Raw genomic sequence first — 15,847 nt, 5'->3', positions numbered from 1 at the left:
GGTTTTTAATTTAGCAATTTTATTTAGGGGATTTTAAACTGTGTTTTAATTGTGTTTTTAGCTGTGTTTATTCTCTTTCACTTACAAGTCTACTCTCCTCCACGCACAAATGAAATTGTCCTTTTTTCGTATGTATGTGTGTCCTATGTGTATTTTATCCTTCTGATTGTACGCCGCCCCGAGTCCTTCGGGAGAGGGTTGCGGCTAATCAAATAAAATTTATTATTATTTATTATTATTATTATTATAACACATGGTATATACATTTGAAAAAAATGGCTGTGGTAAATTTAACTCTGATTAGAATGATCAAATATGAAAGTTAGCATTTAAAAGACATGTTAAATAGCAATATATTTCATTCTAGCTCAATCTCATTTTAAACTATCAAATCTACTATTAAAAAGACCACAAACCACTAGGAACAGAAAAACAACTCTTTTAAGACACACATTGTTTACCTTTTTTAAAAACAAGATTTAAATAATACCAGATTTCCTCCTTCCCATATAAACCTGCTGATCTGTCCCCATTATAATGTTTTAATGCAATAAGTTAAGTTTTAATATGAAATATCTTTTTGAAAGCCTTTTTGAAGTTTTCGTTACAGAGTGGGTATATAAATGGATTTAATGTAGAATTCACATAGCCAAGCCAAATTGTAAACATGTGGAATGGACGGTTATAACATATTTCACAAAAGGCCATGACCATAAACAATACAAAATATGGTATCCAACATAGCATAAAAACTGCCATTATAACACCTAACTGTTTGGCAGCCTTTCTGTCCCTGTTTACATGCAGCTTTTGTCTCTGGCAAACAGACTGAGTACGTAGCTTTCCCCATGTCTCTTTCAGGTAACAGAGACTGAGGGGATCTCTTCTGTTAGAATACGTCTGAGGAAAATGTTGCTCAGTATAAGAATTTTGCTCTAGGGAGGGATCTGAGTGAATTGTAGGCAATGATCCTCCCACAAAACTCTGCCTATGTGATATTTTGCCTAATTGGGAGATAGGATTTTTTATATTTTCAGTACTGTTACTGACACAGGCATATTTTCCCTTTCTATTGCCTAACTCAGTATCTTTCTGAATTATAGCTAGAGGGAAACAGTTAAGCTTTATTACTTCATGGTCACTTCCTTTAGGAAAATCCTTCGACGTTTTAACAAAGCTGCTTAATGGAAGGTTAGCTTCTCTCATTTTGTTTTGCTTGAAGCTATCATTTGCGCTGAAAGAAAATCCTCTGTCTTTATTGGAACTTTGGGAACAAATCTTTTGCATTTCCTGTATCTTTCCATTATGCACACTAACGTCATTACAGTTACATCTGTAGGATCCATTTATCAGCTGCCGATGCTGATAATGCTTACAGACAGCCCTGTAAATGTTTGCATAGAACCATAACATCAGCAACGATGGCACGTAGAAGTTGATTGTGGCTGTCAAGACTTTAAACCACGTGGTCCTACAAAAATCTGTTTCACATATGTTTTCATCATACGTTCTGTTATGAATTGTCATATCACTGTGATCTGTGAATTTTCGCCAGCCAAGTATTGGAATCACCCACAGGAAAGACAGCAGCCAAGCTATTGAAATCATGACCGAGGCTCTAGTTTTGGTCCTGTACTTGAGATATTTTAAAGGCTGTTGGACTGAACGGTAGCGATCTACACACAGTATGAAAAGGCTGAATATAGAAGCTGTGCTGGCTACATAATCCATTGAAAGCCAAAACAGGCAAGCTTTTCTAGTCAGAATCCACTTATCCTTCAACAAGTACACAATGTTTAGTGGCATCACAGCTGCACCAACTATCACATCTGCACATGAAAGACTGACAATATAAAGATTGCCAACTGTCTGTAGTTTCTTTTCTGTTTTCACCGCATATAGGACCAAAATATTCATAACCACTGTAATCAGTGAGATGGTTCCCAAGAATAGTCCTAAGACAGGTTGGACCCCTGTAGAATTCCTGTCTGTGCTTCTGTCCACCAGACACATCCTTTGACTCAAATTTGATGAAAAAACACCCCCCAAAAAGTCTTCAGAGTTCGGTCTTGTCTGGTGAACTGTTGGGTCAGCTTCTTTTGTTTCTTTGATTAATCTGAAAATTAAAACAAATATTTCACTACTGATGTTTCTTGAAGTTTTTACAGCTAAAGAAATAAAAGTGAGAGTGAAGTCAAGAATAAATATTGCAAAAATATTACATAGTAGGAGCCTGCCTCCAAATCTCTTATCCAAATATCTTGCGTCCGGAGCCTTCCAAGCCATATGGTATTCATCAGAAGTTTAAACTACCAGTTCCTGAGCCAAGTGGAAGCTTTCCTCTTAGTCTCCATTCAAAGGAGAGGGTGCTGGGCCTGAGTATTTCCAGAACTGTGATCATTTTAAATCTAAGGTCCAGAAAGTAAATATACTTGTAAGTAGCACCTGGTTCTACAGCAAAGCACTTTTACGTAGGTAACAAAATAGATACTTTCTCATCTTCTGATAGCTGCGAGGATAAAGCAATCATGTTCTTTTCTACTTCTACCCCAAAATAGGAGGGTGCTGATAAGAATATGAGACATGTTCACTGACATGAGTTGATCAAAATATATTTTAAAAGGCAGGATTGAAAGAGGAAGAGGAAGGGAGGGGGAGAGAGAGAGAGAGAGAGACTGAGATTGAGATTGATTTTAGTATGGATATATGACCTAAATCCAGTTAGGACAAGGTCATAGGGCCGTGACAGCGAACCTATGGCACACATTCCAGAGGTGGCATGCAGAGCCCTCTCTCTGGGCATGTGTGTCATCACCAGCTTCTCTTATGGTTTCCGGCGCGCACATGCATGCCAGCCAGCTGGTCTTTGCAGGCGCCAGAGCACCAGAAGACAGCCTAAAAAACATCCCCTAAATAGGCCATTTTCCAGGCCGTTTTCTGGTCATTTTGAGGGCCATTTTAGCCCCCAAAACAACCTGAAAATGCCCCCAAAATAGGCATGCACACACCGGCCATCTGGTCTTCAGATTTCCCGTGCTCCGGCGCGCACACACTCACAGGCAGGCAGACACAGTCTAGTTTGGGCACTCAGTGCCAAAAAGGTTCGCCATTACTCTCATAGGGGGTAGTACTGTAGATCCCTTTTAGAATAATTGATCCAAAACATCTATTCCTAATCACATTCCGAAGATGCAAACAAAACATTTTCATAATCAGGGACACTGTGAACTCTCGTATCATGTAGTAAAGGTGCATTGTTTGGATTAGAGAACTATGGTGCTTAGGTTTTCTTATGAACGATGCTGGGCACCTACAAACGTGTGTTTATACATGTGGATTTGATTACATATAAAAAAAGTCTTTGCCGCTGCAGTACCATTAAAGCAACTGTAACTGCTTTCCTAAATGCTATACTGCTGTTGAGGGCCTGCTAATATGCGGTCAAGAAAAAAAAACAGCAGGTTCATAACAGAATTTCTGTTGGAAACAGGTCGATTTAAATCATGATTTAAATCACTAGTAAGAAAACTTGATTTAAATCAACTCGGTTTAAATTATAATTTTTGAAGAGCAACTGTAATCTCTGTCCCGCAGCGGCTCCTCCTCTGACCCACCGTTGACTCACCGACAGTCCCAATATTGCAGAATATACAGCCTCGTGCTACATAACTACGCTCCATTTCATGCTGAATAAAATAAATTATTAATGTATCTTAAATAGAAAACTATCTTTAGATAGATTTTTACTCCAAAAACATTTTATTAGAATAAATTTGATAAAAATCCAATTTAAATAAAAAAAATCAATTTATTTTTATTTTTATTTTAAAAATCATCGATTTTTATCCACCCTGGTTGGAAGGGACCTTGGAGATCTTCTAGTCCAATCCCTTGATCTAATCTCCACTGATGGAGCATCCACAATATTTGCAGGCAAGCTGTTCCATTGCTTAATTGTTCTCACTGACTGGAAATTTCTCTTAATTCTAGATTGGATCTCTTTTTATTTTATTTATTTATTATTCATATTTATAGACCGCCCCCTCTCCCGAAAGGGACTCGGGGCGGTGATAATTCTGCGGTGATTTTGATAATTCTCCATCTGTTATTCCTTATGTTGCTCTCAGGTGCTTTAGAGAATATGTCTTCCTAAGGCAAGGAAAAGGAAGAGAGGCAGGAACAGAGGCTCAGGACAGGAAGCGTCATAGGCAGAATTCCAAGATCAGAAGAGTTGTGATCAAAATAATTCAAGCTAGAGCAAAGCATGAATGAAGCAGCATGTATTTGATGTATTCACTGTATTATATTTATCATTTGGTGTTTGTTCTATAAATAAATTCTTTACTGAAGATCCAGGGTGAAATGCTTAACATCTGAACACAAAGCTCACATTACAAAGGAAGAGTTTGTAATGGATTTATTCTCAAGGATAAAGATTTTTTTCCTATTAATAAATTTATCATGTTATTTAAAAGGAATCACAACCTGAAATATGACAGCTATCAGCTGCAGTACATGATGTGAGAGATACTGATACTCACACCATCAAAGCCTGAGAAAAATGAACACGAGAAACCCTGGAATGCAATTCATTTAGAAGTGCTTAACCACTTCTTTGCCACATTAAACAGGTGTTAAATGTGACCAGTGGCTTGATCTGCTAGTTTGTCTTTATCAAGTTTCATCTCCTTAAACTAACGCAATTTACGTATGCTGATAATAAAATTAAAAAATGCAGAATAAACAATATCTATAGAAGAAAGTTGGGAAATAAAGCAAGGGGAGGGGGAGGGTTGTGCACGCGCATGCCCACACCCATAATTCTATGCGCTCTTCCCCCACGCATGCGTGCGTGACCCCCCCAGCTCCCCCCCCCCCACTTTTGCCGTGCAATGGCATGGTGGACCCGTTTTTTGCCCTCCAGAGGTTTTCAAGGAGCCTGGGGAGGAAAAAAATGCCCCGCCCTGGAGGTCCTCCAGAGGACAGAAACGGCCCATTTTCCAACTTCCGGTTTGTGTATTGAGCTGTTTTTCACCCTCCGGAGGCTTCAGGGAAGAAATCGTGGCAGAAATCAGTGGAGCTGACAGGGCAATGCCTTGCGTGCCCTCATAAATGGCTCCACATGCCAACTGTGGCACACGTGCCATAGGTTCGCCATCACAGGTCTATAGTTTATATTGTAAATTATCAAGGAGTGATAGCAGCTTACTTCCTGACAGGAGCTGCAGTGTACAGAATGTTTTCCATCATTACAATAGTAAATGAAGTAAATCTGTAATATCAGAAAAGTTCTCCCTACCACCATGAGTGTGCTGAATGTATCCACTGGTGCCCAGTTAATTGATGTCTGTTGCAGCATCAACATGATGCATACATTTTACTACATTTCTTATGCCAACTCTTATTCCAAAGCATGACGAATTTTCTAAGTCAGCAGAATATTTATCAGAGTTGAGTAGACTCATATCATGAAGCAAAGAATGCTGTGGAGGGCCACATATTCTGCTAAACAGACTTCAAACCAGAAAGTTTTGCAGCACACCAGGGATTAGAATGGCCTACTTATGGTCTTCTTTCCTAGCAGTGTCTTATATCATGAAGTGAATTAGTATAGCTTTCTGGTAGAAAATAAGAGATACTGTAAAAGGTAAAAGGTAAACATATGTGCTAGTTCAGCGATAGCGAACCTTTTTTGGCTCGCATGCCACAAGTGGGGGGAGCGCGGGGGGGTCGTGTGCGGGCGTGCTGCACCCATAATGCAACGCGCGATTCCCCCAGTGCGCACGCGCGCACAAAGCGCCCCCCATTTTTACATGCTTTTTTTGCCCTCCCCAGGCTCCAGAGGCTTTATAGGAGCCTGGGGAGGGCGAAAAGAGCCTCTCCTGCCCCCCTGGAGGCCCTCCGGAGGCTTCAGGGACCATCCGGAGGCTTCCCTGATGCCTTCGGAGTGCTTAAAACCACCCTCCGAGCAAACCGGAAGTGATTTCATAAGTTCGCCATCACTGTGCTAGTTGTTCCTGACTCTAGGCGGTGATCTACGTTTCAAAGCCGAAGAGCCAGCGCTGTCTGAAGATGTCTTCGTGGTCATGAGGCTGGCATAACTAAATGCCGAAGGTGCACGGAACACTGTTACCTTCCCACCAAAGATGATCCCTATTTTGCTACTTCCATTTTTATGTGCTTTCAAACTGCTAGGTTGGCAGAAGCTGGGACAAGCAACGGGTCACTGCGTTACATGGTGCTAGGGATTCGAACCGCCAAACTACGGACTTTTCTGATCGACAAGCAAGCCAGCTGCTAGTGGTTAAGGCATCAGCTTACAAACCAGGTTCTAGTCCCACCTTGGCACAAAGTCAGAGCCACTCTCTCAGCTCTAGGAAGAATGGAAGGACAAACCACTTCTCAAAGAACTTGCTAAGAAAATTGCAGGGATTAGAAATAAGCGTGCCCATAGAGACTGGTATAACTTAAGAGTTTTCATTGCAACGAGTACTAATCATATTGATTTTAAAGGTTCTTCAAATAGATGGAAATAGCTCATGAGAGTAAAAAAAAAAGTTATCTACCTGAATAGTATGTGGGAGTTGCATTTCCAAGCCTATGTACACCATGTAAACTCAGTTGTGCAAATATGTTCTCTTTTCCATAAATACAATTAATTACTGATCTTATATACAAGAGTCAACATCTGTGATGGCAAACCTATGGCATGTGCGCAGGTGGCACGCAGAGCCCTCTCTGTGGGAACATTAGGTGTCACCCCAGCTCAGCTCCACCACGCATTTACACGTGCCTACCACTGGCCAGCTGGTTTTCGGGTCTGCGTGGGGGGGGGCACATACGGGAGACACGTGTGCATGCTTGGGGGGCAGGGTGCATAGGTGCATGTGTGGGGGCGGGGGGCAGGGGGTTGTGCGTGAATGCGTGGGATCATGCGGGCATGCATGGAGGGGCAGGGGTCATGGGGTCATGCACATATGCACAGGGGTAGGGTTCACATCGAGGCACGCATGTATGGGGGTCAGGGGCAGCAACAAAAAGGTTAGCCATCACTGGACTACATTCTGGTCAACATTCACTCAAACAGTGTTGAAAAGAAAAATATCTAGACCAGTGGTTCTCAACCTTCCCAATGCCCTAACCCTTTAATACAGTTCCTCATGTTGTGGTGACCCCCAACCATAAAATTGGTGTCTCGGTTCCTAAGACCATCGAAAATATGTGTTTTCCGGGGGCAACAGAATCAAACTCCTCCCAGAATGGTCTCACAAGACTCACTGTTGACGGCTCCCCTGGTCCACTGAAGGGGGCCCATCCGCTCCGGATCTGAGCGACTTTGTCCTTCTTCTATGCTAAAGCAGGACATACTTAACACCTACTTGCTTGTCGTCTGGCTGACAAAAGAAGGATGTAGAATTCAGAACAGTGATTTGAATAAGCAAGCCTTTTCCTTAGTGTAGATATTCTCTTGAATTACATAGTTAATACAAGGAATTTGACAACTGGGCAATGTAAATGGATTCTCCACGCCCTTACTATAGCCAAAAGAACTATACTGCAACATGGGAAAGATAAATATCTAGCCCTATTTACTCAATGGACTGAAGACCTGATTATGCTTGCTACTTCTGAGCACATTGCCTACTGATGTAGATTTCATTTGGCTAAGTTTAATGAAACATGGGACTCGCTTATACAAAATACAGTAGGTTTAAAAAAGCATGATAGTTATACAATAAATACTGTACAACTACACATACACACACATGTGCGTGAACTCTGTATTAAATACTTTTGTATTATTTTGCATTACATATAATTTTAACTGTTTTCTGTTGTAATGAAAAATTATACTCTATTCTAATTTTTTCTGTTGTATATTTGCACTTATTTTTAAGCTATATATATATTTAAAATAATCGTATTTTTCACCCTTTGTTTTTTCTCTTTTTCTGTTATTATTTTAAAAGCAGGTGAGGAGTGAGAAAGGGGAAAGGGGAAATCTGGTGTCGGAAAAGGAAGTAAAATAGTCTTGTAAGATTTGTTTTTGATAAATTCATGCTGATTTCTGGTAATTACTGCATTTGTTCAATGTTCTTACAGATTGATCTCTGTATGAATTACTTAGACTCTTCCCTCCCAAAAAGACTAATGACGCTGATGTCAGCCTCATTAGTCTGCAAATTGCTGAATCTTTCTTTTTCTCTTTTTTGAAATTAGGGGCAATATTTGTTCTCTTTGGCACTTCACCAATTCTTCAAGATTTCTTAATAACAGTAATAATACTTACAATGCAATACAATAGCAGAGTTGGAAGGGACATTGGAGGTCTTCTAGTCCAACTCCCTGCCTAGGCAGGAAACCCTATACTGTTTGGGACAAATGGCTATCCAACATCTTCTTAAAGACTTCCAGTGTTGGGGCATTCACAACTTCTGGAGGCAAGCTGTTCCACTGATTAATTGTTCTAACTGTCAGGAAGTTTCTCCTCAGTTCTAAGTTGCTTCTCTCCTTGATTAGTTTCCACCCATTGCTTCTTGTTCTACCCTCAGGTGCCTTGGAAAATAGTTTGACTTCCTCTTCTTTGTAGCAACCCCTGACATATTGGAACACTGCTATCATGTCTCCCCTAATCATCTCCCCTTAATCATTCAGGGCATCAGAAGTTGTTTCACAAGCTTAAAATACAATTCTTCTAGTTCTGGAGATTTAAACTCATTCAGAGTAAATAGATATTCCTAATTATGCTTCTATAACTCTCAAATTTCAGTCTTGTATCGTCATCCTGGTTTTTATAATTTCCTGATGGACCATGTTTTGGGTGAATCAGAACACTGAACCAAATATTGCTTGAATAGCTATGCCTTCTCTCTTAGAATTTCTCCTTCTTTATTTCCCTTTTATTTTGAATGTATCTAAGGAAACATTTATTTTTTTAACATCTTTTGTTAATCTTGGCTCATTCTGAGTTCACTTTCCTGACACCAGCGCCAGAATTTTGGGCTGCCTATGCTATATCTTTTCTGACAGAGACCTCTAATCATTTTCCATATGCATTCTATGCATACTTTTTTATTTGTCAAACATCACTTTTTATATAGCTACATTTTTTGCTGTCTCCAATTTCTTCCTCTCCTCCCTCCCTCCAGAATTGTTTACAATTGGTATTTTAGAAAATTCCTCTTCATTGTCACCTTCTTTTTCCATTAACTCCTCTAGTCACTTTTTTATCTCTGCTCTGAATTTATTAAAATCCATTTTTAATGCCCCCAACTTTTAGTTTTTCTTAAAAGCTAGCAATTCCATTATTACATGCTAATTTCCCCCTTAGATTCCTATTACCACTTTTTCTTTGGTTAAATGTTCTGTATAAGTTATCCTGTTTCCTGAAAATAAGACCTCCCCGGATATTAAGCACAGCCGGGTTTTTGGCGCATGTGCTAAAATAGGCCCTTCCTGAAAATATTGCAACACAGCAGCAGCCATGAGGTGACCACGCTCGCCACCTCCCGCACCTCAAAAATAATAAAACTTTCCCAAAAATAAGAACAAGTTCTTATTTTGGGGGTCAAAAGAAATAATTATTTTGGGGGAAACACGGTTGTACATTATTGAGTCAATGATATGTCACCCTTTTGTGCATTTGTTTGGTGATTGGTGAGCTCTAATAGCACCATTGGTCAAACATTTGCTGAAAGAGCCATGCCTGTAAGAGTCTGCTTCCCAAGTTATGCTGAAATAATGAATCTAAGCAATTATAATTCAGTGCATCTCTAATTTAGTAATATCTGCATTGAAAGAGCTAGGATCTGCTTTTAGAAGGTGTTATGTACCATATACGTTTTCCTTGGTTAAGAGGATAAAAATTATTTTTGAAGTGAGAGTTGTAATCCTATGGACACTTACCTGGGACTGTTTTTCCTCTTCCCAATAAGTATGTAAAGATTTGCACAATCCATCAGAATTAGCAATTTAGTTACTGTGAATTATAACATCTGGAGCTAATCTGACATCTTATTTTATGATAGGCACAGTGGCTTGGATACTAAATTCACAGGGTTGTAGGCATTTATGTACTGTATGTGTTTTCAATCACAAAACACTCCTGGTAGTGAAAGGAAGGTGGTTTACCAGTCAAATCTATCCCTACCTCTTCCCCCAGCAACCTGAAAAATCATTTCCCTTTCTTTCTGTAGTTTTCTGAGCTGTTTTCTGGGGTAATTTGGAAGTATAGTAAAAATAAAACTGTTAACGTTTTTGTCTTGCCTTCTAAACTGGAGACTCCAGTAATTTAGAGCTTCTTCCTGAATGGACGAAGTATTCACATTTTTTTATTTCCTGGAAATATCAGACATTTTACATTGAATCAGTTAATTTGAACTATATAATTTATTTTCCTTGATGCCTCTAGCTAACATGTAGTCCTATCCTATGCATCGTGTGTGTGTGTGTGTGTGTGTGTGTGTGTGTGTGTCTTGTATGTTTACCATGGAAGTTATATATCCTGCTGGACTGCTGGCAATAGTTTCACAATGGTTCCCTCTTTCCTGACCAGGGAAATATATTTGAATGGAGCATGACAGGCGCATAACCCTTGGTTCTATAGTACAGGGCTCAGCAATCGCCCCCATATTGCTCAATATGTACATGAAATCACTGGAAATTGCTTATGATACCCAGTAGCACATCCCCATGGCTTGCTCAGCAGAAGGTGCAGTGGAAATTTGGGGGGCTTGTGAGAATCTGTTTTGAGAGGAATAAGCTAAGGCTTAAAACTGACAAGAAGGAATGGCTGTTGATTTGGAAGACAAATGATTCCAGGACATTTCCATCTTTGGCAAAGGATGGACAGCATTTTTCCCAAAGAAAAAATTGGAGTTTTTTCAATCTATGCTCCACCTGAAGAACATATCAAAGTCATGGCAGAACTTTTGCCCAGGATTGGTTGGTGTGGCAATGGCTACCTTTTCTAGAGTGAGAGACACTAACAACACTCATGCATGCCCTAATCTTTTTACAGAGGGACCACATGAATTTGCCCCTTAAAAAAATCAGAAGCTATAGTTGGTACCAAATGCAGTTGTCCACCTGATAACATTAGAGACCTGCAAGATCTCTGTTGCTGAACTGTATTGGCTGTGGGCTAGCTTCTAAATAGAGTTCAGATATGTTGCTTGGAACCTATATATAGTATTTATAAAATATATGGTTTGGGATGCATCTATCTTTCAGACCATTTATTCCAAACAAAATTTGCTGCCCAATGCAGTCTTGCACAGAAGACATATTGTGGGTCCCCACTCATCAGGAAATAAACTTGCTGGAGCCTTGGAATTGAGCATTTTCTGTGTATTGTTTCCCATCTCCACAACAGCTTGTCTCCTGGCAATGATAATCCCTTCCCTGTTAACCACTGTTTATCCATAAATGGTTTGGGCACTTAAAAGAGAGATAATTAATTATGACTTTATTTTATTTCCTGGTAGTGAGCAAAGGGCACTATTGTTTTTATTGTGGAAGTTTTGTTGATAGCTATGTTTTGTTATATTTACTGGTGTTGTAAGCTTCCTAGAGAGACTGAGGAAACATACAAGTCTTAGTATTGTAACTATCATGCCAGACTTTTCCAAGTTCATTACTGGACCTAGGAGGCTCAGATGCAAAAATTCAAGGGTATAGCTGTTGTTAAGCTTGTTTTACGTCCAACATTAGAAAAAAAATGTCACTGAGAAGAAGAAAAAAGCAACTGCAATCTGTAATGCCCAATATACAAGTAGAACAGATCCAAAAACTGAACTGTACCACTATTTCTCCTGTTCATGCCTCATGTGCTAGAATCATTCATTTTTCAGCAGGAACAGCAGCTGACACCTGTATGTTGTTATTTTAATGGACTCCTGCTCTCAACCCACTCACTTCTGCTGCCTTTGCTTGATCTACTTTCTGAAGAGAAGAAAAGAGTATTGGATTGAACTGAATTGTGATCTGCTTGTGTTCCTCTGCAAATGTTCAGATGGAGAATGTGTTTCTTTTGAGTATCTTATACAAATACTAGAGTGCTAAGTTGGACTGTACATAGATTTTACATTATTAGTTTATCCAACATTTGTTTTAGTGTACAGTTATTCATTGCCAAAGCAATAAACACTTTAACTAGAACAGTCCACCAAAACTTATCGCTCACAAGAAGTGTAGCTGTAAGCCAATTAAATGTCAGCTAGCAGAGTAATTGGCCAGCACTAAAAGAGAAAGTCCATTTTGTTATAGCGATGCCTCAATTTGGTTAGCTCAAATATATTTCATATTTTCCATAATTGATTTGTCTTCCAAACTTAATTTGGAAAATGTATGATTAAACAAATCAAAAAGTGGAACACTATTAACACAGTGTCACAGCCAATGTTATCAACATAAATAGTGAAATAGGGATTCAAGGCTACTGTTTTATAAAATCCTGTAATTAAAAATAAGTAGTGAAACAAAAATGTTTCTATAATATTCTTTCTCTAATTATTATGTCCAAAAGCATGGCTATAATAGTAGCACCTTGCAAACACTTTATGTTCCATTATATACATCTGTGTAGCATCTCAGATGTACACAGAACTTACAGTATTTCTGACTCTCCAATTAAGGAGTAATCCCAATCATGCATAGAGTTATCTAAAGTAATTACATGCAATGTGTATTTATCGGGGAGGATGAGAAAGGGAAATGTAGCAGCATTATGGTGCCTGTTTAGCACCCTGTTTAGTCTATGGTTGGTATATTTATAATAAAAGAATGTAAGCAGAGCAACCCACACCACATTGCAAATGCCCTCCAGAAAAAACCCTGTTTCCAGCCACTTCCAGAAGATAGGGAGACCTTCCAGAATGTTGGCACTGCCACTGAAAAATAATTGCTTCAGGTGTCAACCACTTCACATCCTGGAATTCAGTTACTTAACCTGATATGATTATAGCAGTTGGACTAGTTCTAGTGGGAAGAGTTTGTCCTATATGTAACCTGGAACCACGCCATAAAAATACATATGAGTAGCATTCGAACCTGTGATTTTGCATATGAAAGAAGACTTGTTTGCTATAAAAACCTGCAGCCATTTTCTCAGAGTGTAGAAAAAACCCAAATAATGGCAGATCTAATGATGAAAAAGAAAATTCACTATTCATCCCCTTTGCATCCCCCTCACCACCCAGCAAACCAACTTTCCCTTGCTATTCCCTGTTTAATAATTTTTAGGAAAGTATAAAAGCAGCTAATGCACCATTTTGTTGCATTTTTTTTCCTGGACAAAATTAAATTGCTTTTTCATGAGTAATTATGTTTGTTCATAATGTAATTATTGTGATTTCCACTGAATTGGATTATCATACCAGAATTACATTTTACATGAAATAAAGACATTCTACACATTAAGAATAATTTTTTCCACTACCATTACCTAGTCTTGGATATTCACAGATTTTAGTACATGATAAATTAATATGAAAAACAATTTCTAGCTTCCATTTCAACATATGTTACATCTGAAAAAAAATTTGTTCAGAGATCAGAAAAGAAATACTTTCCACTGTAAGTCATATTGTAAACTTGCTTAGACTTGGAGTCACAGAAGACCTGGGTGGGTACTCAGACACTTTAGGTTATATTTTACAATATATTATGCTAGGCTGTGGAGTACCCATAGAGAAGAAACTGTACAAGAAATTCCTCAATAACACAAGCTCTAACAGAATGCAAGACAAAATAGGATAGATTGGTAGTTTAGTAACTTGCAATTTCTTACATCCCTAAACATTATTTTCAGAACTGTTTCTTCACAGTCATTATTGAATAAAGGGATGTAATGGGAAAGCAGGGGTTTTAAATTGTTATATTGGATAAAATACTGATACGGCACAATTTTGATCAGCACAATTACCCCTCCCTTAACGAAACTTAACAAATTGAGATACTGAGGCATCAGATGAGGTAAATATGTTACTGTGTATTGTTTCACTAATCCATAATTTTCCCAGGCTGGTCCTCTGTCTAAGTAAACCGCAAAATAATACAGACTATACCGACTGCTGAATTGTACTTCAGCAGTGACACAAAAGGAGATACATGCACTGAAAATGAAAACAAAAATTTATAACCTCAAACCTAAATAGCAGATTTTCAGACTCCTATTAGGGTTACTACAAAGAGATTCATTCTACCTAAACTTTGGAGGAGCCAATATCAAATGTTATCAGGAAAGAAAGCCTCAAAGTTCAATCCATAGGATACTAAGAGTAAATTTCATTGAGTCCATGGGGAAAATGAGTTTGGATGAGTTTGGATTACTGCCTGCATAATGAAGTTTCTCATCGGTAGCTTTTGGTCATAAGTGAGCGAACGGTGACTCTACTGCAATTCTGGCTCATTTAATTAATTGAGATCTGATCATCTCCAGCCCGAACGAATTGCCAGTTCCCTCAAAAGGGACGGATGATTTATCCGATAGCTACCCATCGTTCATAGACTGAGCTGGGCTCCCCAGTAGCCTAGACTCTCCTCGACCTGCCAAGCTTACGTACCCACCTGGCACTGAGGCAGAAGTCGCTGGGATGACCTGGGGTGACGCAAAGGGTTTGCAGAAGCTCCCCAGAGTTGAGAAGAACAGACGGAGGGACTTGCCAGGCGCCAAGTCAAGGGGGAGCTACGCGTCGGTCCTGCTCACTCGGTATCTTAGGAGCGGAGGGAGACCGAGAATCCCGCCGCCCTGAGCGAGGCATCCCCCCTCCTCAAGTCTCGTCTGATGTATCTGGAGGGCTCGTCTTTAGCTGACGGGGAAGGCTACCTCAGTCCGCCCGGAGGTGCGCTAGCTGGCGGCGGGGCTGCTCTCGCCCCGCACCCCAACCGCCTCCAAGGGAGGAAAAGTTTTCTTCGAAGTGCCTCTCGGAGCCTCACCTCTGAAATTGAGCCAGAGGGAGATGGCCCCAAATGCTCTCAATAAAGCGATCCTTGGCTTTGCTTGAGGAGGGAGAGCCGCTGAATAACTACAAGCTGCTTTTCCGAAGTGGGAGAGCGGCGTGGTTTGAGGGCAGGGGCTCCTGACGTGCCTGCGCACTCCGAGGAGGAGCAGTTCTTCCATCTCTGACCACCTTCGGCGTTGATTAACCCCCGCCTTCCTTTCCCGGCCACCCCGACACCCACGCTTCATCTAAATGAGCTCATCGCCCCTTTCTACCATCCCTCTCTTTTTGGATGAACTGACCTCAGCCCTCAAGGAAATAAAAATTTGTTCTGCGAGGGCCTCGTCCTCTCTCCCAGCACGCTGAAGTATTTTCATGCCCCTCTTAACACTTAACAGACAATCTACACGTTGGCGACTTGATTTAATTCTCCGAAGGTGGCCACATCTAATGGAGATTGATGCGTCTGGGGATGTGTATGTGCCTGTGTGTTTGTGTTTGCCTTTTTGAGGAAAAGAAGCAGAAGTGTTTCTCTTGGATCAATGTTTGAGAGAGAAGGGGATGAAAGAGTTGGTTTAGCTAGATTTGGAAAGCAAATTTGGAAAGCAGCTCACCACACCCTGGAAATTAGTACAAACACACACACAAACCCAAACAAAAAACAACAACCCTAAATCAAAACTGCTTCTGTGTCATTCTTATGAAATTATGCTAAAGAAAAAAAAAGACAACTGAACAGGTCTCCAGATATAATGACTACATACACTGTATTCAATTATAGTGTTTTAAATATAATGTATTCTCTCTGACTATGGAGATTTTAAGTCATCCCGGTCATAGTTGTCCCAAAGGTGCTTTTTCAAGAGGCAACTGGACTGTCTTGTTTTTCTTGGAAGACGTTTCCC

The 15,847-nt window shown here is 39.9% G+C and overlaps 1 protein-coding gene across 1 annotated transcript; it reads right to left on the bottom strand.

The window, feature by feature from the left end:
- Positions 1-377: 377 nt before the first annotated feature.
- HRH1 (histamine receptor H1) lies at positions 378-14,641 on the bottom strand. Its single transcript, XM_081937269.1, has 2 exons — positions 14,569-14,641; positions 378-2,116 (listed from the first exon to the last, which is right to left on the bottom strand). Exon 2 carries the CDS (start codon positions 2,011-2,013, stop codon positions 556-558), a length of 1,458 nt encoding a protein of 485 aa, XP_081793395.1. The 5' UTR covers positions 2,014-2,116; positions 14,569-14,641; the 3' UTR covers positions 378-555.
- Positions 14,642-15,847: the final 1,206 nt, after the last annotated feature.

This window comes from Natrix helvetica (genome assembly GCF_964273705.1).
Source record: "Natrix helvetica genome assembly, chromosome: 1".
Taxonomy (NCBI): domain Eukaryota; kingdom Metazoa; phylum Chordata; class Lepidosauria; order Squamata; family Natricidae; genus Natrix; species Natrix helvetica.
Note: the sequence above shows the minus strand (reverse complement) of the source record. Positions and strands in the feature narration are given on the sequence as shown.